This window comes from Myxine glutinosa, chromosome 6 (assembly GCF_964187855.1).
Source record: "Myxine glutinosa chromosome 6, kmMyxGlut1.1, whole genome shotgun sequence".
In the NCBI taxonomy this organism is placed as follows: domain Eukaryota; kingdom Metazoa; phylum Chordata; class Myxini; order Myxiniformes; family Myxinidae; genus Myxine; species Myxine glutinosa.
The window spans coordinates 120,414,961-120,440,423 of record NC_136266.1 but is presented as its reverse complement, the minus strand read 5'-3'; the positions used below and the strand labels follow the sequence as shown (position 1 = coordinate 120,440,423).

General features: G+C 44.8%; 1 protein-coding gene across 2 annotated transcripts in view; it reads right to left on the bottom strand.

Annotated features, from left to right (window-relative positions):
- Window positions 1–25,463, bottom strand: part of ZRANB3 (zinc finger RANBP2-type containing 3) — a 104,561-nt gene that overhangs the window by 12,431 nt on the left and 66,667 nt on the right. The window contains exons 9-17 of one of the 2 annotated variants that reach the window (XM_068120954.2): window positions 22,153–22,272; window positions 17,975–18,154; window positions 17,726–17,875; window positions 13,603–13,738; window positions 13,354–13,500; window positions 12,694–13,235; window positions 12,457–12,558; window positions 12,070–12,212; window positions 170–283 (exon numbers count right to left, since the gene is read on the bottom strand). In XM_068120954.2, coding sequence (XP_067977055.2) covers window positions 170–283; window positions 12,070–12,212; window positions 12,457–12,558; window positions 12,694–13,235; window positions 13,354–13,500; window positions 13,603–13,738; window positions 17,726–17,875; window positions 17,975–18,154; window positions 22,153–22,272 — 1,634 coding nt within the window. Of the gene's footprint in view, window positions 1–169; window positions 284–12,069; window positions 12,213–12,456; window positions 12,559–12,693; window positions 13,236–13,353; window positions 13,739–17,725; window positions 17,876–17,974; window positions 18,155–22,152; window positions 22,273–25,463 lie in introns of both variants that reach the window. The other variant, XM_068120953.2, reaches the window with a different exon arrangement.

Below are 25,463 nucleotides of genomic sequence, written 5' to 3'. Positions count from 1 at the left end.
AAAGCGGAATGAGTCTTCACACATGAGTCAATCAATGATAAACCCCAAATTCAAAGAAGGTTCACTCAAATTGTATAAATAGTCATTACAGGGGCATAATGAAAGAACTGAAAATGCCAAACATGCCTCAGTAAATGTCTTGGATGAATAGATTCAAGTGTAAACTTACCCGGAGGAGTAACTGCGCTCATGCATTGCAGGCCGGGTGACTAATCGTACACTCCCGCCCTCTTGCTTTGCCTTGGTCTTGGCTTGTGCTGCCAAATCGCTTTTGTTCATGAACCTTGGCAAAAGTGACGGAGATGATTAGGTGAGGGAGAAAACACAAGAGGAATATAATCGTTACCCTGCCCTCGCAAAGTGAAAAGCGGGGTTAGGCGATCGGTTACGTCCGTTCATATGTATGTCGTACATGTGTGTCTGCATTTTTAAAATTCATTTTCTCAGCAACCCTTGTTCTGATTGATACAAAATTTTCACTGGAGGATCGCCTCCGCCTGTAGAAGTTTTGAATTCATAATTGTGACGTCATAGGTCACGTGGTACAGATGCCATCTTGGAAAAATATTGCACCGCATTATCTCCGAAAACGCTCATTGGAAAAAATTGAAACATGGCTCATTGTCAAGTACTCCCCATGGGGAATAAGATATGTTAATGTTGATGTCATTGGTGCCTTTATTATGACGTCATGATTCACCATGTACAACGTTTGATCGATCAGTATGATTTTTTTTTTTCTCCGTGCAACTGTTAGTCCGATGGGCACAAAATATCTACTATAAATGGATGAGTTGTGTGCGTGTGTGTATCATACTTTTTGACGTCTATTAATTAATTATGTGCTATTCAAATGTACCTTTTAACCCTTTGGATTGCTGAGACCCCTCAGACCTTGGAAGACCCTTTAGCACTCGAGACCCAAAATACCTCAAGGACCCAAAAGATCCCGACAACCCAAAAGTCCCCAAGGACCCAAATCACCCAAAAGTCCCCGAGGACCCAAAAGACCCAAAAGTCCTTGATGACCCAAAAAGTCCTTGATGGCCCAAAAAGTCCTTGATGACCCAAAAAGTCCTTGATGACCCAAAAAGTCCTTGATGACCCAAAAAGTCCTTGATGACCCAAAAAGTCCTTGATGACCCAAAAAGTCCTTGATGACCCAAAAAGTCCTTGATGACCCAAAAAGTCCTTGATGACCCAAAAAGTCCTTGATGACCCAAAAAGTCCTTGATGACCCAAAAAGTCCTTGATGACCCAAAAGTACCCAAGGACCTGAAAGACCCAAAAGTCCCCAAGGACCTGAAAGACCCATAAGTCCCCAAGGACCTGAAAGACCCAAAAGTCCCCACGGACCTGAAAGACCCAAAAGTCCCCAAGGACCTGAAAGACCCAAAAGTCCCTAAGGACCTGAAAGACCCAAAAGTCCCCAAGGAACAAAAAGATCCAGATGACCCTGGTGACCCAAAAATGTCCGAACACCCAACAGTCCCAGAAGATCCAAAAGACTGAGGACCAAAAGTCCCCAAGCACCCACAAGACTTTGAGGACCCAAAGATTTTTCATCTTAAAAAGTTTGAACTTCGACACAAAGTTGTTTTTTTGTATACCAAGTCGAGGCTCGTATAAGAGCTAACACATAGACCATATAATAAAGGGAGAGGGAGACAAGAGGGGCAGAGAGAGGGAAACAACAACAGTAGAGAACAGGGACATCGGGAGATATGTGGAAGGGAGAGGGCTAGGGGCGGGGTACGCGGGCTAAACAAGATGGACACCACAGAGGATTTCAGGAAAGGAAAAAGAAAAGAGAATTTGAAGAAGGTGGTTTTGGGGTGGATTAACGAGTGGGTAGAAAAGACAAAGGCTTTGGCTGGGGGAAGACAAGAGATGGTGATGAACAGCTGTGTTTAAGATCTTGAGGGAGGAGAACAATTGAAGAGAGCGTGGGAGTTTGCTCCAGAGGTGGGAAAAAAAGAGGAATGAAAGAGTGAAGGTGAGCAGAGAGTCTTGATATTGGCAGTTTCACCGGAAGAGGGTTGCTGACAGATTTTTTGTGTCCTGAAGGAATATTTGGGGGACAGAGCACAGACAGAGCTGGGGGGGTCTTACGTGCTCCTCCCCGACCCCCTGGTCGCGATGTACCTCTGAGTCCCGAGAGGAGCCACGGCAGAAAAATATGTTATTCTGTGTCAGAAATCAATAGTGAAACCACACCAATGATTATCAACAAACAAATATTGTATTAAAAATCACACAAGAATAACGGTACAACAAATAGCAATCAAAAGTACACTCAATACATCTTATGATGGTACCATCAACTAGCATAGGATATGTTCCAAGTGAGTGGAAAAACCTTCCCCCAATGTCTCTATATTCCCGTCCTGAAGACGAAGTTGACTCGCTCCAGCGATCGCTAGAACAATGTCCAATCGAGACCAGAATCCCATGCGGATGGCAAGGGCAGTCGCACCGCCGAAGCAGCTCTCAGGCGTAGGCGGTCGAAGCGACGCAAAAAGTCACGTGGTCCAAAACCAAAAGCAAACTCGCGGCGGAATGGGAAATCCCAAAGGCCCCCCCTCCAGATAGGAACATTCCCGGTTCAGTCGGCGAACCGCCACTTAAACTTCAAACTCAGCGTTGCGCACACACATCCCCGACAGACGACAGGATGGTGAAAAAGCTGATGCATAAGCCAAGACCTTTTATTGAACAAAGTGCGAGTGTCAAAATGGCCGACGGCTCTCACTTGAGTCGACACGACCCGGCGATGAGTCTTCAGAATCGCAACGCCCAAACCTGACCATGCAGGTTTTTCAATCCCCCAGCGATAACACCTATCGCAGGAACTCCTTTCAAGGAAGCTCAAAGTTCACTCACGACTTTCGTTCGACAACGCTCGCTACGGAGCTACTCGCCTCTTGTCCGACTTCACTCGCCACGCCCTCGCCTTCTTCTTCCTCCTCGTCTTCCGGTTCCCGATCCGGTTTCCCGTTTCATTTAAAGTTAACCCTTTTGCATTTTGATAATACTAATGGCCATTTCACTTAAACAATGATAATAATAATACATAGAACCAGAAGCGTTTCCAGTGGATGAAAACCACAACAGCGGAAGTGACGAATCCGTAACAGGAGCTAGGCCAGTGAGGAGTCGGTAGAAGACAGAGAAGACAGGTGGGAGTCTGGAGGGGAGGGTAGGGGCTGGAGTTGGAGAAGGTGGGAGGAGAAGGAGTGGGGTAGAATTCTGAAAGGAGGGAGAGTTGTGATATAGGGGTGGGAGTCTGGTGGGAGAAGATGTGGGGTGGGAGAAGGCAGGGGAGACTGTGGGATGAGGGAAGGGATGGGTACCTTTGCTAGTATATAATATGATATATATATATATAAATAGATATATACATCTATCTATAATTCCAGTAATCTCTGTATGTCTGTATGTCTGTGACCGCTGTTTCTCGACAACCACGGGTCCGATATACTTGAAACTTGCCAGGTATATTGCTGGGGACCCGAGGATGTGCCTTTTCAAGGTTTCATATTAATCGGACAAGTAGTTACCGAGCTATGTCCAAAAAACGATTCAACCAATCAGAGCAGCGAGCTATCACGTGTGCCGAACGTGGCGAACAGACTCTGCCTCGGACGGCACATTTGAGAGCGTATTCATTTATTTCCCGTTGGCAAACTATGTTGGCGTTAAACTATGTTTTAAAACTAATCTATCTATAATTCCAGTAATCTCTGTGTGTATGTATGTATGTATGTATGTATGTCTGTATGTCTGTGACCGCTGTTTCTCGACAACCACGGGTTCGATATACTTGAAACTTGCCAGGTATATTGCTGGGGACCCGAGGATGTGCCTTTTCAAGGTTTCATATTAATCGGACAAGTAGTTACCGAGCTATGTCCAAAAAACGATTCAACCAATCAGAGAGCAGCGAGCTATCACGTGTGCCGAACGTGCCGAACAGACTCTGCCTCGGACGGCACATTTGAGAGCGTATTCATTTATTTCACGTTGGCAAACTATGTTGCCGCTATGTTGGCGTTAAACTATGTTTTAAAACTAATTAAAACTAATTTGCGATTCTTTCGCTTTCCTGCGCGTTTGTGCACGTTATGGCGATTTCTTTACCAAACTCCGCAAGCCGTTCGCTTTGGACCAAACCATTTCATGTAAATAGAGGGGGGGGATTGTCACCGTACTCGCAAGCCGTTCGCTTTGGACCAAACCATTTCATGTAAATAGAGGGGGGGGGATTGTCACCGTACTCGCAAGCCGTTCGCTTTGGACCAAACCATTTCATGTAAATAGAGGGGGGGGATATAATTTTAGATATATATATAGTACGGGCATGCCCTAGTTAAAACTAATTTGCGATTCTTTCGCTTTCCTGCGCGTTTGTGCACGCTATGGCGATTTCTTTACCAAACTCCGCAAGCCGTTCGCTTTGGACCAAACCATTTCATGTAAATAGAGGGGGGGGGGGTTGTCACCGTACTCGCAAGCCGTTCGCTTTGGACCAAACCATTTCATGTAAATAGAGGGGGGGGGGGGGATTGTCACCGTACTCGCAAGCCGTTCGCTTTGGACCAAACCATTTCATGTAAACAGAGGGGGGGGATTGTCACCGTACTCGCAAGCCGTTCGCTTTGGCTTTGCGAATGGACCAAACCATTTCATGTAAATAGAGGGGGGGGATATAATTTTAGATATATATATAGTACGGGCATGCCCTAGTATATATAAATAGATTTAAAAAAAAAAAAAAAAACACCTTTAGAGGCCATTTTTCCCCGCAAAGCGGGGGTTGGCCTTTTTCGGGAACCGTGGTTGTTGTTGTTTTTCGGTCCCCTTTTTGAAGCAATGTTTTACGGCCGGATGCCCTTCCTGACGCCAACCCTTTTTGCCGCCTTTAACGACAAGCAGGGAATTACCAGTGAACTGGTACTCAATTTGCCGACCACGGAAGGATGAACAGGCTGAGTCAACCCCCCTGGCGTTAATTCAGCAATCGGCCGGGATTCGAACCCAGGATCCATTGGATCCTAGGCCGGCACCCTAGCCGCTAGCCCAACACCAGGGCCCAACACCAACACTATATAAATAGATAGATATATATATATAAATAGATATATATATACAGTGATCCCTCGTTTATCGCGGGGGTTACATTGCAGAACCCCCCGCGATAGACGAAAATCCACGAAGTAGCGACCATATTTTTATTTTATTATTTATATATATTTTAAAGCTTTATGACCCTCCCCACACTCTTATTAACCTTTCCCATACTCTTATAAACACTTCCTATACTCTTAAACACTTTTTACACTCTTAAACATACGTAATTTTAACAACATATAAAATTCTAATGGGTACTCACCATTGAAGATACTGTAGCTACCCATGGGTCCCCCAAGCAAGACCAGCATCAGAATCTCCTTGCTCCAGCCGGTGACGTCACCGGCGGGGATCCCCGGCGCGAGAGTGGCTGGTCACGTGACCGCTAAAGCGTGCCGTGCTTTGCGGGTATAATCAGCTACACCTGTTGATCACGTGACCACCGAAGCACGCCACGCTTGAGAGGCGTGGCTTTCGGTTTCTGGTTGTGCTTTATAATTCAGCCCGATAAACGGGCTTTTCAGTGTTCCCGAGTTGGTTTTGAGAATAAATATATTCTCGGACGAGTTTGTATCTTGCCCGTCATTTCGTCCATATCAAGCAAGAGCCCCGGCTCTTCAATACTACAACTTGCGTGATGAAGATGATGATGAATTAGCTGTGCAGTACTGATGACGATGAAGGTGATGACGATGATGAATGTACTGCACAGCCAGAAAGAGCATTACAGTTACCCATTACGTGGGTAACTAGTGCAAGTGGAAGCTGCCGCATCTGCGTTTTCCATACGCACGACTCTTTGTCTACCCTTCTACTGTACACTATGTACAGTATTTTATTTCTTGTAATATGTTTTAATTACTGTATTTTTCTTATTTCTTTACGTTTTAAAAAATTTTTAGGCTAGAAAATGCTTATTTTACCACAAAAATATTTAAAATAATAGTATATAAAAATACATTTATACCGCAAAATCCCGCGATATAGCGAAAAATCGGCGATATAATTTTACATATACTCGCGAGAAAAACCCGCGATGTACCGAAGCCGCGAAAAGTGAACCGCGATATAGCGAGGGATGACTGTATATATATATATATATATATATATATATATATATATATATATATATATATATATATATATATATATATATAATATATATATATTGTTACGGACCGCGGATAAGATGTTCATTTGCCGAGCGGATGGCGCCGCGACCCGATTCCTTAAACGTGGGCCAAATCGTGCCACAGATATTCAATGGGGAAAAGACAAAGGCGACACGGATGTGAAGAAGAGGAAGACAGAAGTAGGAAATACGAATATAATTTATTTGCTATTTACAACCAAAAGAAACCAAGGAAGAAGGAAAAATAATAAAATAATGACAGAAGGAATCAAGGAGACACAGTGAAAATTCTAGCTTAACTAAACAGGCTTAACTTATTACCCAGGACAGAACACACAAAACAAACTATAACCACCTTTAGAGGCCATTTACTATATATAAATATATATATATATAAATCTAATATAATATACATACACAAATATAATATACATACACAAATATATAAATATAATATACACAAAACAAACTCACGTACACAAAAGGATGGAAGGACAGGAAACGTTTGGAGGGATGAGCAGGTGGGATCACAGGGCACAGCGAGCAGGTCCACTCCGGGCGGCAAGCGAGGAGCCGGCAGCTCCTTGTATTCGGCTTTACACCGCACACCGGCAGGGTCACTCGCTGCCCCGTCAGGGCTTCACGCGGCTGGTTGAAACGGGGCTGGTTGAAGCGGCTCTTTGTCAAAGGCTTTTCGTATCTCACGCAACAACCACCCAAAGGCTTTCCGTATCTCTCACGCAACTCCGGTGCAACTCTCAACTCTCTCCCGGTGGACTGCCAACTCTCTTACGCACCTGGACTCATCTGCCGTATCTCTGGTGTATATCTTTTTACTTGGCACTCTCAACTCTCCCGTATCTCTCATCCCTTCAGCGCGGGTCTGACACGCCCTCCCCCCCGTGCTCTGTTTCGTGACCTTGTATGGCAATCCCACGGGCTTGTCTCCTTATTTGGGCATGGCGCCGACGGCACGCCCCTCGTGGCGAGCCACGGGCTTGTTTCCTTATTTGGGCATGGGGCTGAACAGCCCCGCCCTTCGTGGCACGCTTGGGCTTGCCTCTCCCTGGCGACCCCGCCCCTCCTGTTCAAACAGAGCATGGAGCACATATTCACTATAGCAGCGAAATGAGAGGGCGCGCACCCCACGCTTGTGAACTGCTTTACCCAAAGATGGAGAGTTTGGCTGGGAAATGGAATTATTGAAGGGGAGCTATTCTTAATTGATTCGGTGCAATGGAGTATTAATTAATGGAAGACAAATCCTTAGCCTAATACACAGAATAGGGAAATAACTACCAACAAGGCGGAAATCTATGATTGGCTAAACGTGATTGTTTATGACCTAATTACGGGACGCACTTTGACCTTTATACACAACTGGAGGAAGGAGGGCGATATTTTTACAATGTACTATACAATAAAAACAATTAAAAAAACACCATTCTCATATCCACAATATATATATATATATATATATATATATATATATATATATATATATATATATATATATATATATATACACACACACACACACACACACACACACACACACACACACACACACACACACACACACACACACACACACACACACACACACACACAGTCGGACCCCGCTATTCGCAGGTTCCGCGTGATAAAATGCGACCCGTTTCTCTATTCGTGGAAAAATGTCCGGTGATTTTGCGTTTTTTTTTTTTCTATTCGCGGCCGTGTTCCGCTAAATCGCTGGGTTTGTTTTCCTATTCGCGGCCGTGTTCTGCTAATTCGCGGGTTTTCAGGGGCGCAAATTTTATTTTCATGAGCTGTTAGCTTGACATACCGTATTTATAAAACCCATCTTTCACCAGCCATGCATAACGCAGCTGAAAATATGCAGACTAGAACAATGTGACTGTCGCCAATATGCCTCCGCAATCCGCATAGTCCCACAACGGGTAGATGCCATCACTCTGCATATGTATGGGTAGAGGATCACGTTTGTGAAGTCTCGTGTTGATCGGACAAGGTTCGTTTTTCTATCCAAGATGGCTGCCAAAGCACATGACCTATGACATCATCATTTTCAAACTATATGCAACAGTGCTGTTAGATGATATTTATAAAATTTTGCATCGATCCGGTCGGGGGTCGGGTCGGATCGGATCGGGTGAAAGAAGGCCGCTCCAGTGGCTTGGGAACTGAGTACCCTCGTCCCTCTATACAAGGGGAAAGGTGACCTTCTGGAGTGTGGCTCGTACCGAGCGATAAAGTTATTGGAGCATGGAATGAAGGTATTGGAAAGGGTGTTGGAGAGGAGGATAAGGAAGAAAGTGAAGATCGACGAAATGCAGTTTGGATTTATGCCAGGAAGAGGAACGACAGACGCGCTTTTCATTGTGAGGCAGTTGCAGGAGAAGTACATGGAGAAGAGGAAGAAGTTGTTTTTTGGGTTTGTTGATCTGGAGAAAGCATTCGATAGGGTTCCACGCAAAGTATTGACATGGGCATTGAGGAAGTTAGGAGTGGAGGAATGGTTGATCAGAGTAGTGATGGCAATGTACAAAAGAGCGTGCACAGCTGTAAGGACAAAGGACGGGAACAGTGGTGAGTTTGAGGTGAAGGTGGGAGTGCATCAGGGGTCGGTACTAAGTCCACTACTATTTGTAGCTGTGATGGAGGTGCTGGCTCAGAACATAAAGGAGGGTTTACCATGGGAGTTGTTGTATGCAGATGATCTGGTGTTGATTGCGGAAAGTATGGATGGACTGAAGGAAAAGATGAACAAGTGGAAGGAATGTATGGAGACAAAAGGTCTGAAGGTGAATATCGGAAAGACGAAGGTGATGGCAAGTGATAAAGCATGTGGTGAGGTGGAAAGAACTGGGAAGTGGCCGTGTGCTGTGTGCAGGAAGGGTGTCGGAGTGAACTCCATTCAATGTACAATGTGCGCTGAGTGGGTTCATCAAAAATGTAGTGGTCTGAGAGGGTCATTTACCAGTGTGGCAGCTACATTCAAATGTAAGGTGTGCACAGAGGGAGCTGCAGATGGAGGAAATGTTGAGTTGGATCTTGGAGACGGCGTGAAGCTGGAAGGTGTGAAAACATTTTTCTACCTCGGAGACATGCTGAATGGAGAAGGTGGATCAGACTCGGCAACAGTTGCTCGAGTGAGATGTGCATGGAAGAAGTTTCGGGAACTGAGTGGCGTGCTGATGAGGAGGAGAGTGTCGCTGAAGCTGAAGGGAAAGGTGTATGCTGCATGTGTGAGAAGTGTTATGATTTATGGGAGCGAGACATGGGTAATGAACGTAGAGCAGCAACGAAGGCTGGAAAGGGTGGAAATGCGAATGGTTCGATGGATGTGCGGAGTATCGTTGAGAGAGAGGAAGACAAATGATGAATTGGGAAAGATGATGGGAATATTGCCTGTGATTGATGCTGTGAAGAGGAACAGGTTGAGATGGTTTGGTCATGTGTTGAGGAAGGATGAAAGTGACTGGTTGAGAAGAGTGATGGAAATTAATGTAGAAGGAAGTAGAGGACGGGGAAGACCGAGAAAGACTTGGCTAAAGATGGTGGAAGAAGAAATGCGGGCAAGGGGGTTAACAAGGAGAGATGCAGAAAATAGGGCAAAATGGAGAAGATTGTCATGGGGACCGCAAGGCTAACCCCCGCTCTAGCAGGGAAAATGGCCTTAAAATGCATGTTGGGTGAGCGGTTTCAGAGATATCATTATTTCACATTTTCCTTCAATCCAATATGGCTGCCAAACCATGTGACCTATGATGTCATAAATTTTATATTTCAATACAAATGGGTCATAGATCATGTGCATGGTATACCACTTCACCTATAATGTCATCATCATCATGCTTTTGTTCCCCATTGGGAGTACTTGACAATGTGCAAAGTTTCAAATTTTTAAATTCAGCAGTTTCCTGGAAATAATTTTATTATTATTTGCTTTTAGTCCAAGATGGGTGCCGTGCCATACCACATGACCTATGACGTCACATTTATCCTAAAAACATTCTGCATGGGTGTCACTCCTACCCTGAAAGTTTAGTCTCAATCGGAAATATGGTTGCTGAGAAAAAACGAGGTTTAGCCCGTACGGACTGGCGTACGTACGTACGGACGGACATCTCCCGAAAATATAATGCCCCAGTGACTGTCAGCGGCGGCATAAAAAACATCTTCTACGAGCCGCGAGCATGACCTGCTCCTGTGTTTCGCGTTTTCACGGCTTTCGCGGGATATCCCGTCATTCAAACTGTAAATATCTTCACGTGATATTCCATTGTTCACAGGCAAATAATGTTTCGCGGGATAGCCCTCCAGCTGCATAACACGTCATCCCTGCGAGTTATTGTACAGAATGAAAACGCTCCACAGTATCTATTAGTGCAATTAGCTGTCTCCCTTTTCCCCCATTGAAACAATGGCACAGCATTCATTCGCGGATTTTCATCGACATTCGGGGATTATTGCCAACATTCGCGGGTTTTGTCACGCCATTTCCGGGACGTTCATCGACCTTCACGGATTATCGTCGACATTCTCGGGATTTGCATCACCATTCACAGATTTTGCCTCGCCGTTTGGTCCTCTCTATTCGTGTATTTCCGCGACTCAGGAACCTATCCCCCTTTTTCCATTGAAACAATGTCCCGCTATTCGCGCGTTTCGCTATTCGCGGATTTTCCAGGAACGTATCCCCCGCGAATAGCGGGGTCCGACTGTATATTATTTATTATTCTAAAATTGTTCATATTTTATTTTTCTTTTGGGGAGGGTGGTGAGGGGAAACAGTTGCAAGGTGAGGAATTAATAACCACTGACAGCACATTCAGCTTTTGAGGAGACTATCGCAGGTATTGCAATCATGATACGATACGTATGCAATCACCCATTGATACTTCAGCTACCGACCATTCCTCCAATGTTGATGTACACCTCTATCTCCAATGCTTCGCAGTAGCTAAATCAAATTTTAACCTTTCTACAGTTTCTGCTGCCACTACCTATCCAGAGAGACCATTCCATGCATCAACTCCTCGCTGAGTGAAAGACACCTGCATGACTACTGTCCTAACTCTACTCTACTCTACACTACTCTACTCACATGGTGCGGCCCCTGGTCTGTCACCATTCAAGTGTCCATTCTGCTGAAATTTTTATTTTTATTTTAGGAAAAAATTACAAAGACTTGGGAATGGCTCACATTGCCACAAAGTAATGAACCAAGGTAGGGATTATTGCAGTCTAACAGAACTTGACTAACACGCAACAATGACATCTACAAAAGTTGCAACACCAAGCCAGGCATCCCAACATGTTTATTCTCATTCAAACTCAAACTTTATTCTCATGTTTATTCTCTTTTTTTTAAACAAATGTTTATCGTTTAACCTGTGATGAATAGTTTTGGATCGGATTCTGATTGGAGTCAGTTGCTGGGTCCTTTGTCATGATTGCAAAAGCAAGTCAGTTGGGAGCTTCCAAAATGAAAAAATATACAAGTAGTCGGGCAGCCTCACATGATGCTGGTACTACTTTGCACATGGCAGGAAGCCATGACACTGGTACGAATTGTCATAAAGAAATGATGCATTTTTGTCATTCCGCAATAACCAATAGGCTACCTACCTTCTTTCATCACTTCTTTGCAACGTGAGCCATCTCCATTAAAAAAAAAAAAACCCATGTGCTTTACTTGTTATAATTGGTGTGGAGGGAGCATGGTAACCCTTGTAAAAAAGGTGAGGGGAATGGGTAGAGGAGAGTGGGCAACCATATTATATTGTGCCAGTTCTCACCTCTTTGTGCAATTCTGCTTCTGCTGCTCCCTCAGCAGTTCGGCAGCAGTGATGGTGGGAATCTGTAAAAGCTGGTTGTTCTTGCGCAATAGGCGCTGCTTCATAGCTGAGAGATCATCCCAATCACGAACAAAGCGCTTCACCTGGAACGACATTGGGGGTGTCCCCACACAAATCAGAAAAAAATACAATTCAATAGCATGATTCAAAAAAGCAGATAAACGAAGGACAAAGGTGTTGTCATCAGAGATTATCGGCCTGCGTTACACCAACTTCCTGATTGATAAAGAGCAAGATGGACAATTTACTTGGAAATAAGAGGAATATGAGGAGGGACGAACAGGCCTAGAATATGCGTGTACACAAACACAGGCTTTAACAGCATACCAGTGTGAAGTTGTGCTGATTACGCAGAACGTTCGGCAGCTCATCCCAGTTCTGCAGACGAACGTCCAGTGGTGAGAAGGTGCACAAGAGTCGCTCCGTTTCCTGCCCAAGTGACAAGTTACTTCCTTAAGTAACTTCCTAATATTATTAGGTCCCACAATGTTTAAATTTATATCCCCCTTCTTTGATCGCACATGGTTTACCCACAATATAATCAGACCAGGATATGCACCTTACTCTGTCAAAGAGGAAGATTCTGTCAGTGTTGCAGCTGGGGCAGTAAAGAAAGTTCTCATATCTTTCCACTGGTTCTTCTGAAGGGCTCGTTGTGCAATCTGGATTGAGGGTGGTGGTGCAACTGTCCACCACATCACAATTCATACGTTGTACAGAGTTTTCGTCAGATGTCATGCTTTCCTCAACAGCAGACGTTGGTTCAATCATAGCCTCATATGAAATGGGCTCCATTCCAGGAAGCCCCTCTATAACTGTATCGAAGATTGGGCACAATTTTGCTGCACCCTTTTCACTTGACTCTTCTTCCTCTTCTACAAGCTGGCTGACAACTCCTACACCTTTGTGCAATGATAGGTTGTTTACATTAAGGTGGTCGTCTGCTTCCTCATCACTGTCTGGGATCAATATGATTTCAGCAGGAGGAAAGCTTGCCTCATCCAGCTTTTCCCTACTCTGTGTAACCAACGAGTTCGTTTCTAGTGTAGAAATTTCCAATTTCTCTCCTCTGTCCGATTCAACATGAGAAAGGTCCGCACTTCCACCTGAGGAAGAGAAAGAGATCACGCAGCTAGGGTTGAGGAAACGATAGATCAGGATTACAAAAACAATACTTTGTGAGCACAAACGGCATTCATCTAAAAATAAAGAGAACAGTCTCACCCACACGTCGTGACGTTTCACACATCTCGCAGTATGGCAGCAACGCGGTGTTGCTGAAGGTACATTTCTTGCAGGTCCACTGATCAGAAGTCAGCCCTTCAGGCTCTCTCATCAATGTCGATTGAAGCTCGCAAGATCCTGAGGTGCCTGCAAAGAGGTCGGCAGAGGAATCCAGATCTTCAGCAGCTGCGCATGGAGAAGTAACAATGGGCATCCGAAAGCGCTTTGATTGAGGCTTGAACTCGTTACCATCTGAAGAGCCTCGTTTCTGGCCCAACAAAGCAGGAAAACTACTTCCCAATACGTGTTTACTGGTTTGCAAGTCAGGACTGCCAGATTGAGAAGTGGATAAGAATGTGCGGATGTCTGGCTGTTGTTTTCCACGCTGCAATGAGGAAAAATAAAATGGTAGTTCAAGAGTGGGGTGGGAAAAAAATCGGCAAAAACCAAACCTTGTGGTGCAAAGCAAAATTGAATTGTACCAGACATGCCAGGTGGAATTGTCAAAAAAAAAAAAATGCTGCAAGTAATTAAATATCTTTCCTTAAGCAACAAATTATTATTATTTAATTTATGTTTGGACCATGTGTACAAAACCATGAAACTGTTCTTTATTTTTTCTGTTACTGGTTAATAATGTTACTGAGTCATCAATACAGAAGGAAAGGGAGGAATGAATGAATGAATGATCGTTTTAAGGCCATTTTCCCCGCGAGAGCGGGGGGTAGCCTTGCGGGCCCCATGACAATCATGGTTCCCTGTTTGAGGAAATGTTTTTATGGCCGGATGCCCTTCCTGACACCAACCCTTAGTCGCCTCTTACGATGCGCAGGGATACGGTGTACCTATTCTAAACCGGGGTACACACCGGGATCATTCATCCCAGCAAGCTGGTACTCACTTTGCCGACCTCGGAAGGATGACAGGCTGACAGGCTGCGTCAACCCCCCTGGCGTTAATTCAGCGATCGACCGGGATTCGAACCCAGGATCCTAGGATCCCAAGCCGGCACCCTAACCGCGAAGCCAACACCAGGCTTCAGAAGGGAAGGGAGGGTACAGAATAAATTCAAATAGACTAACTTTCAGCCAAAAAGTGGTTCCTGCCAAAAGAGGTATGTCAGGTATGTCCTTTATTCAATTAAACCATGACTTATGACCTCCCCACCCCAATGTCAAAATCAGGTTTAAAATTTCCCAAAACGACATATGAAGTTAACCGACACTCATATCTTTCTCCAATTTTTGATACCATATCCTAATTCTGCACATATAACCTCTCAATTCCTGCGCCTTAAAAATGTTATGCACTGAATCAGACAACAATAGGTGGACAGGTTGGATGTGTGACAAGGACGAATTGATTAGATTTTAGTTAAGATCCAGATACTATAATTTTTAGTGATTCTTCATCATTGAAAGATGGGGCCAAAAACTATATACGACACACTATTTCAAAAAGTTGTGGCCGGACTCGGACAAAACCAGGTGGATGAGTTGGGTCAGTGACAAGAAGCCAATTAGATTTTGGTTAAGGTAAAGATGCCGATCCAGCCTATCAGTTGGATACATAACGCAAACTGTTCAGCTTGGCGGAGGTATACACTCTACAGAGTGCCGTTCTACTTTTGAATATAATGGAACACGGAACAGAATCCCCCCCCCCCCCCCCACCACAAAATTCAAACCAGAGCTCATCTTTAGTTCAGATGTGGCAGTGAACATTTAATAAGTGGAAAGACAGATGGATAAATGTATAAATCTGTGCATACATAACGGAATACCAGTGTTTCAAAACAATCCAGTTCTGCTTTGCCATTTCAGAATGTGCATTAAGAAAGTTTGCTCAAAAGGAAATTTAGTAAAAGAAACAGAAGAACGAATTTGTGAGTTGATCAATATGATCAGTTTTCAGGCATTATGTTTTCAGGTTGTCCGTCCGGCTGTCTATCCGTCAGTCAGTCAGTCCGTGATAGGTTTTCGTTACCGTGATAACTTGAGAATGGCTGAAGGGATCTTAGTCAAACTTGGCACAGGTATGTATAATGTGGTAAAGATGAACCGATTAGATTTTGAGGACACGAGGTTGGGAAAAGGTCATGTTAAGTAAAAATAGTCAACACGATAACTTCTGAATCAGTGATGGGATTCTGACCAAAGTTGGTACACTTATGTAGAATTATGCAAAGATGAACTGATTAGATTTTGGGATCAAAGGTCCAAGTCTGTAATATGTCGATAACTTGAGAATGGGCTGAGGTGATCCAATTCAAACTTTGTACAGGATGTATAATATTGTAAAGATTAACTGATTAGATTTTGGGTTCAAGAGGTCAAAGGTCAAAGTCTGTAATAGGTCTACAACTTGAGAATGGCTAACGGGATCCAATTCAAACTTGGTACAGATATGTATAATAATGTAATAACGTGGGCGGAGGCATATCAGGCGACGTCGTGACGTCGAAGAGTGCCGTTCTAGTTTTACAACTACAACAATGCCAGCCATAAAAACCTCAGTTACAACGACCTCCCATTAACCAACAATAACAGACATAACTGTCGACAGAACCACAGAACATTCCCGATCGGGCTAAACCCTGCCCCACCAAAACCGACAGGACCCAAACATTTGCCGATCGGCAAATAAACCCCGCCTCCCAGGGATTGTGGCTGATAGACCATGCCCCGAGATTCGTCATTGGTCGAGAGGACGTGGGGTGTTTCGAGGGAGCTCGGCCGTTGGTCGGGGTGACGTCAGAGCTAGAAGGTTCAAGCTTGGAGCGTTACCATCTCTCCAAGAGATGGTAACAAGGTAAGAAGAGTTACCATCTCTGTTCGAAACGGCTCGACACTCTGCGAGTGCTCTCTCGGACTGACTTTTGTCTCTGGCGGTCGCTTTTTGGTCTTGTGTGTGCCTGTGAGGCGACTTTACGGAGCTTTTGCGATCGTGAGGAGGAGCAATAAGCCGGCGGTTTGCGGGGCTCTTGGCGCTTCGGACGGAGAGAGAGGAAAAAGAGAACCATCTTCACAGCTCGCTCGACGGCTCTGTGCACGTCACGGTCGTCGGCTCGGCTCCATATTGGGTGCTCAGGTGTGGGAAGCGTTGGACTTGGCCATCCCGTACTGCCGACTTCATTCAAAGATCTCGTTGAGCAAGCTGAGTGCCGGCTGACGAAAAGCAAAATAAACAATTTATTTTATTTTATTTCCCCTGTTGTGTAATTGTGTCTGATGGAGACGTCTCAAATTATGATTTAGTTTTACCTCACCTTTCATTTTCACCACTTTCGTATTGCATTTATTTTCATTAAATTATTGTGTTGCATTTTATTTGTTGTGTGTTTTTTCTCTGTTTGTGGGTTTTGGGAATAAACCCCTGTGACTTGCATCTGAGGTAAACGCTTTGATTCCCTCACTCACGCGCGATGGCCCAACTGCCAGTTTCAGCTACACGCCTCGGCATTAAGGACCGTTACGGCTATTCGTCATCCAGCGGTGTTAATCGCGGGCTGACAGGACAATATTATCAGTTCATTTTTGCATCATACTACATACTTGTAGCAGCTTTGGTCAAAATCCCATTAAAGGTTCACAATTTATCGTGGCAATAGGGTTTTTACCGTACATGACCTCTGACCCCGAGACCCCAAAATCTAATCAGTTCTTCTTTACATCACTATACATACCTGTACCAAGTTTGACTTGGATCCCTTCTGCCATTCTCAAGTTATTGCGGCAACGAAAACCTATCACGGATGGACGGACGGACTGAGAACACGAAAAGATAATGCCTTCGGCGACTTCGTCGGCAGATGCATAAAAATGATGTTGAAATAATCAATGAACACAAAAGGTGTTCTTCCAAGCAAATCTTGGAAGATTATATTAGTGCATTTAATTCAATCTGGTTCTGTATGTGGGATAGCCCGGTTTACTTCTCAGGGTCTCAATTAGCGATTGGTACCAAAGTCGTTTGTCTGTTTGGTAAGCACACGATGAGCTGTGTCCCATTTGAGGACACAGCTCAGTGTTGCCATCCAATATTAAAATCCCATCTACTTTGCACTTGTTGCATAATCGAGTGTTATTATAATTCGTGTTAAAAGCACAATTATTTCTCCTTCTGTACAAACTCTTCCATGAAAATTGGATCACTGCAGGAGAAAAAAGAAATTTCAATCTTCTTTCAAAAGGCGGATTCAGAAGAATCCTTGCACTTCTTTACCAAACGCTAATCAATACTTCAACGCCGACATAATTTTTTTAAAGATAGGAAAGAAGAAATTATCACACTCACGATTGGTTTTTCACAACTATCTGATATTTGTGGAATAAAGAATTGTGAAAGTGCAGCTTCTAAAGTCACTACAAACCTGGGAGAAGAAAACACCTTCAGCATTTAGCTGTTCCACATCCGGTTCCCAAGCAAGGGCCTCGCTTAAGAATGCATATTTGTCAGACTGTGCCTCGGCGACAGACAGCTTCTCCAAATGACCATCGAGGGCGCTCGATATGATAGACACCTGCGTGAAGCACGACAAGGAACACAATGTTTGTAGAGGACTTTGGTGTACAAGCTCAACTGAAATATTCAAAATGTGTTGCTAGCAAAGCGATCAGACCTTCCGGTTGAGCATAGCCCAGATGGTGGTGTCAAGTGTGCCTCGTGCAACCAGGTAGTGCACTTGCACGGAGTTGTGCTGCCCGATACGGTGTGCTCGATCTTCGGCCTGTTGCATGTGCCCTGGATCCCAGTAGAGCTCAGCAAACACAACATGCTCTGCTGCCGTAAGCGTCAGGCCCTGGAACGCCAACCATCCTTTATCAACTTTTTTAATATACAGGTTTTATTGTGCAGTACAGTATTTACAATAACTATTCAGTCATTGCATCTGAATGTGCTCCATCATTCTCCGTGCACCACTGAATTTGTCGCAAAGTCCACTTAGACGTCTTGTGAAGCATTCGTGGATCACCTGTGCAAAAGAGAACATAACTTTGTGAGGCAGTTGCCCTGAAACAACTTACCTTCACCTCTTGGAAGGCAAATCCAACTGAAGGCAATCACAATTGCTTTCACAAAGCTCAGAACAAGTGTGTCTACGCTCAGGAGAGCCAGGAAACAATATCTCTCTACTCTCAAGACTGAACTCTCAAACCTGTCTCCCTCCTCAAAATCCTGGTGGCGTCTGATCAAATCTGTGTCTGGTGTTTGTTCCCCCTCCATCCCCTCCCTTACCTCAAACGGCTACACAGCTGACACCGCACGTGACAAAGTTGAATGCCTCAACTCCATGTTTGCCTCAAGATCTTGTATCCCAAACCCATCTCTCTCTGTACCCACCTTACCCAGTCATACACAGCTGCTCCTGGACTCTGTGTCCTTCTTTCCTGACAAGGTGGAGAATTTTCTGTCAATCATCGACTCTGATCCAGTTGCAGAATCAGACGGCATCAGCCCACGGGTCCTAAAATCCTGCCCGACCGCTCTATCTCACCCTCTTTTTGATCTCTTCACCCTCTCTTTTGCTCAAGGTCATCTGCCATCTGCTTGGAAATCAGCAAACATTACCGCTTTACACAAAAAAGGTGCAAAAACAGATACTTGCAACTACAGACCAATCAGCCTGCTCCCAATTATCAGACCAGGTCATTCTACTCTGAACATGCTGCTTCTGCTGTCTCAACAATGGATGGAGGTCCTCAATGCCAAACAGGAAATCAGAGCGGTCTCCATTGACATATCTCGTGCTTGACATATCTTGACATATCCCTTGACATACAGTCTGGCACCCCACTCTGCTCACAAAACTCTCCTCCTATGGTATCCAAGGAAACCTCCAGGCATGGCTTGCAGACTTCCTATCTGGTCACAGTCAACGTGTGGCCCTGAATGGAATTCACTCATCTCCACTTCTTGTTCAGGCAGGAGTTCCTCAAGGCAGTGTTCTGGGCCCTGTGCTTTTTCTGGTCTTCATTAATGATCTCTCCAACTCTCTGGAAAATCCTCTCTATCACTTTGCTGATGACTCCACTCTCTGCCGCTCCATATCTCAACCATCAGATCGGCAGGCAGCAGCCTGTTCACTCTCTGCAGACCTGGACAAAATCACAAACTGGTCAAACAAGTGGAACACGTCTTTCAATCCTGACAAATCTCACACTCTCACTTTGTCTCTCCGAAAAGACCATCTGGACAACCCTCCCATCTACTTTCTGAACAATCCGCTTGAAGTTCTGTCACTCAAGCTTTTGGGTCTCACTATCTGCCATGAACTTTCCTGAGAAAACCACATTTCCAATCCAAGCTGGCCTCCAAAGCCAGTCGCCGTCTGGGCATCCTCCATCATGCAAAGTCCTTTCTGGGCACTTCTGAGCTCTTCCCCACATACAAAGCTTTAATCCGCAGCTCAATGGAATACTGCTCTCCCCTCTGGGATGGTACCACTGCCTCACACCTAGCTTTGCTTCACGCAGTTGAAACCAAAGCTTTCAGAATCATTGGTATTTCCATGATGAAGCTGATTCTGAGGGCCTTTCTCTCTCTCACTGCAAGCATATTGGTGGCCTTTCTGTCTTCTACCGACTCCTCTCCGGCCTTGCTCACCCTGCTTTGTCTGTGTTCTGCCCCCTAAATATTCCTGCAGGATGCACAAGATCTGCCAGCAACCCTCTTATGGTTAAACTGCCAAAATCAAGACTCACTGCTCACCTTCACTCTTTCATTCCTCTTTTCTCCCACCTATGGAACAATCTCCCACACTCTCTTCAATCCCTCTCCTCCCTCCAGGTCTTTAAAACAGCTGTTCACCACCATCTCTCATCTTCCCCCATCCAAAACCTTGATCTTTTCTACACTGTTAAAACACCCCAAATCCACCTCTTTCAATCCCCAACTTCTTTCCTGAAATTCCTCGTGATGTTAATTTGCTTTATACTGTGTACCCTTCCCTTCTACCCCAGCCTTTCCCCTTCCACAGATCTACCAACGTCCCTGTTCTCTTCGCCTTCAATCCGTCGTTGAGGGAACATTCCATTGAGATGGTCTGGAACATGCAACGCAAAATGCACGGGTGTGCCATCTTGTTGAAACCAAACACTTTCAGCTATTCCAACAGTAACAAGTTGTGGTACCAGCCAGTTTCTTAACATCTGCTCGTAGGCTACGCTGTTTACCAGTATCAAAAAATAGGGACTGAATAAATATCTTGGTCATCCCTGCCCATATTACATGTGAGGGATGATACTCAAATTCTAATGTGAAATGTGGATTTTCCTTGGACCAGAACACCACATTCTTCCAAAAACATCACTTTCCCTCAAGACAGTTCTGTCGAGAAGATGTCAAGCAAGACATTGCATGATGCACAGTGCCGATCCATGTCGGCATCACTCAGTTCATTCACAAATGACGGACGACAGGGTTTCAACTGAAGATCTTTGTTCATGCGAGTTTGCAGTGATCCGCGGTGTTCCAAGTTCACTGGCTCTCTTTCTTGTTGACTGTCTTGGCGACCAGTCAACCGGCGACAACACAGCAGTGAACATGTTTCTTCTTGTTACTGGTCTTCCAATGTGATTCTTGTCCTTTACATGTCCTGGTTCAAAAGCCAGTTTTCCCCACTTTAAAAACTTCTGCTTTGGTGGAGAAGGTTTTCCAAAAGGTTCATTACCTCCGCCACCAAAGGTGGATGGAGGTTATGTTTTCACCCCTGTCTGTCTGTTTGTGAACAAGATATCTCAAAAAGTTATGGATGGATTTGGACGAAATTTGGCAGCGAGGTAGCGCATGTCACAAGGACCAAATGATTAGATTTTGCTGAAGATCCAGATTCGGATCCGGCTGGTAGAATTTTTTAAGCGATTCTTCACCATTGGGGGATCGGGCTAAAAACGATATATAGCAGGATATCTCAAAAGGTTATGGACGGATTTGGACGAAACTTGGTGCACAGGTTGCGTATGTGACAAGGACTAATCGATTCAATTTTGGTGAAAATCTGAATATGGATTCGGATATGAGAATTATTTAATTTTTTAAGTGATTCTTCACCATTCATTGGGAGATTGGGCCAAAAACGATATGTAGCAGGATATCTCAAAAAGTTTTCGACGGAAGATTTTGATTAAATGTGATTCTGTATTGTGAATTTCTGGTCTATTCTGGGATACAAAACGTAAACTGTTCACCTGGCGGAGGTATGCTCCCTACTGAGTGCCGTACTAGTCTCCATATTTTTTTTCCAAGCTATCCGTGAAGGCTGTCTGCACTCGAGTAATTGTTTGGCCTGTGTGGGCGCATTAATGTTCCCAAGCACAAGCATCCAACTGGTTTTTCACACCGACTACTTGCGTCCGCAATGCTGTCTAACTTCCGACTCACTCGCGAAATAGTGAGTCAGTGTGGACACATGCAACGTCGGGGGAGGAAGGAGGCGAAGGGATTGACGCAAAGGGAGTCAAAATTTCATTTTTAAATGGAAGCAATCATCTTTTGTATTGGGGTATTGAAATTGAATTGAACACGGACATGTTTCACTCATAAAATTCTAGCAATGATGAAATAGCGCCACTGCCACCTCATCCTGCTGCTGTGTTATGAATTTGTGCTCTTTTTGGACCATGTTCAAGGTCACAGCTATTGAAAACAGATTCACAAGCCTTGTAACCACAAACTGTATTTGTGGTCAGGGCTGTAAAATGTGCTCCAGGTTAGACATTCTTCATTGTCTTGAAAAAAGTTACTTAAGGGTCACAGTGCTAACATGAGATTTGTCTCATATTGATTGCATGACCTCACCTGCCCAGCGGCTTGGATGCTGAGGATAGCAACGCGGACTTCAGGATCACTTTGAAACTTTTTCACAAGGTGGGCACGTTCAAATGATGGGACACTACCGTCAATACGTATGTACTGCACCTGTGCATACATAAAGACACAATGAACCATCCTTTAATTCAGAAAGATGTGCATCTGGGACAAGATTAACAATAAATGTGTCATAAAATGTGTAACAATGTAATAAAACAGAAATATGTGGGACTTACAAAAGGAAATATGAACAAGATACTAACAATGGTCCAATAATGCCAAAAACAAGTGTGTATGTGTGTGTATATGTGTGTGTATATGTGTGTGTATATGTGTGTGTATATGTGTGTGTATATGTGTGTGTATATGTGTGTGTATATGTGTGTGTATATGTGTGTGTATATATATATATATATATATATATATGTGTGTATATATATGTGTGTGTATATATGTGTGTGTATATATGTGTGTGTATATATATGTGTGTCTCGTTGGTTGTTATCTCCATATGTGGGTTTCAGAAGGTGGAGTGGAGTCCTCCAATGTCTGAATGTATCCACCTCAGTTTCAGTAAGGTATCATGATTCATGGACCAGTTTGTGAAGTTTTCTTATTCTAAAAGTTTTGTTCCAATGGCTCTTTTGAGGATCATCACTGAACCTCAGACAGCTTCCAACTGTAGTTCGTTTGTAGTAATATTTCCAGGGTTGGTTTTTAAGATCTCTGTAAAGTTCGTTATCATTCCAGTTGCTCCATTAATCACTGGTACAATTTCAGTGCTCTTGAACTTCCAGGAGCATTGCACGTCATTTTTGAGGGCTTGAATGAATGAATGAATATGAATGATCGTTTTAAGGCCATTTTCCCCGCTAGAGCGGGGGTTAGCCTTGCGGGCCCCATGACAATCATGGTTCCCTGTTTGAGGCAATGTTTTTATGGCCGGATGCCCTTCCTGACGCCAACCCTTGGTCACGCTCTTACGATGCGCAGGGATACGGTGTACCTATTCTAAATCGCGGTACACACCGTGATCATTCATCCCAGCAAGCTGGTACTCAATTTGCCGACCTCAGAAGGATGACAGGCTGAGTCAACCCCCCTGGCGTTAATTCAGCGATCGACCGGGATTCGAACCCAGGATCCTAGGATCCCAAGCCGACCACAAGCTTGTAATTAGGTAATTTGCTTGATTTCTGCATCATTTCGGCCAAAATCGCTGGGGACTAACATCTCAATTAGCAATGCCTTCTTTTCTATTTTTGCATCTCGGTACTGTACTATATCCGGTCACAATGCTCTGTTTTAAGTCACACGTGAACATTACTTCCTTGTTTTCAGTGATTGTTTTTGGTTCATGTTTCAAGTTTATTGGAACTGGGATATTGACTTTTGCATATGTGCCAGTGGATTACTCGACATACTTTGTTGTGCTTCTGGGAGGACAGTTGCTCTGACATGAGTTTTTTACATCCTGATAAAAGGTGGCTCATACATTCTGTTTCTACCTTGCGTACACCTGTTCAATTGACTCAGTTCTGCCATTTTCTTAAAACCATTGGTGTTTAGGGTGCCGGCTTTGGATCCTAGGATCCTGGGTTTGAATCCCGTTCGATCGCTGAATTAACACCAGGGGGGTTGACTCAGCCTGTCATCCTTCTGAGGTCGGAAAATTGAGTACCAGTTCACTGGCAATTCCCTGTGTGTCGCAAGAGGCGATCAACAGGGTTGGTGGCAGGAAGGGCATCCGGCCATAAAACATTGCTTCAAAAAGGGGACCAAGGTGCCCGAAATAGGCCAACCCCTGCTCTGTGGGGAAAAATGGCCTCTAAAAAGGTGGTTCATTGGTGTAGTGTCCTCTGTCTTGGGCATTTATAATGATTTGTTCTCCATCCCAGTTGAAAAGACTTCTTAGATATTCCAAAGAGCCTTCTTTGTCTACTCCCCATCTGTCCAACTCTTCTTTTTTTTTATACCTTCCTGCTCTTTTATCGTTTTCGCAGTTGGCGGTGTATATCTGTTGATATTTCGTTTTATATTGTTGCGGTTTTGTGAATAAAGAATGACCCCCCTCGTAGGTAGTTGCACCACAACATGTAGCCTCGCTTTAGTTCAGTTATTTCTTCTTAAATGTAAGCGTAGTCTCCTTTCCTGTGTTAGTTTGCGTTGAGCAGGCCAGTGAGTTAGGTGTTCTTTAGGCTCGAATGCCATGTGCTCGGCCTGGAACAAGTCTGGCAGGCCGAAGGGAGGAGCTGCAGGGGAGTGGCCGGTAGGTGGCGAGCAGCCAATCGGAGCTCAAGGGGAGTGGCTCACAACGGCAGCGAGAGGAGGGGATTGGAACATTCGGGTAAGGCTGGGGAGGGGCCATATAAGACCCTGCCCCGAGCCCCCCAGTCAGAATCAGAGAGAGTCGTCCAGCCCCTGAGTCAGAATCGGTGAGAGTCTCTCAGTCAGAGCTTTTGTCGCAGCACGAGTGAAGTCCCTTGCTTGTTATAGCCCTCTGTACACGAACTATCCCTGTGCCCTACGCTCTGCTGCTGCCTGTGAATAACGCGGTGTGAAGACGATCCATTCCGGGCCACAGACGCGCGATCTCCTTGCCTGCGCTCCCAGCACACGTGCCGTGAACACCCGAGGGCCATGCCCGGCGAGCTGTCCGGGAGTGAACGGCGCCAGGCCGCGTTTGGAGCGCGTGCTTTTCCTTCCTCCTTTTTCCTGCGTGAGTGAGTGGGCCCTTGTCCGGGGATAAGTTGAGACTGATTAAGCCTGCTCTGTGTCTCTTCGCCTTGTATACAACAGCAACAACAACATGCATTTTAAGGCCATTTTCCCTGCTAGAGCGGGGGTTAGCCTTGCGGTCCCCATGACAATCTTCAAAGCGTAGTCTTCAAAGCGTAGCCAAGCGGCTTGGATGCTGAGGATAGCAACGCAGACTTCTTGTATAGTTGTAAATAAACCTGTTCTTTCTTCCATTTGATCGTGCCCGTCATTTCACCATTGGCTTAGCATCGCACGAATAAAACCGCTCGAATCGGGTTCAACCAAAGTAACGGCACGAGTCACGTGATACGCAAGCCGCTCGGGCGTATTCGATTAGCGTGGCTTGTGCGAGGTCCAGTCACCGTTTTCGTGGCAGCGTGGGTACCGAAGGAACGTGTGGAGTCGACCCGATACCCTTCTGCACGCTCGCTACGGGAGTGGCGACTCGGCCTCATGGACTCGAAGACCCGAGGGGGAAAAGGGGTTTAAACCCCCCAAAACCCCCTCTGTACGTCGACGGGCTTCGAGAGATCTGCAAC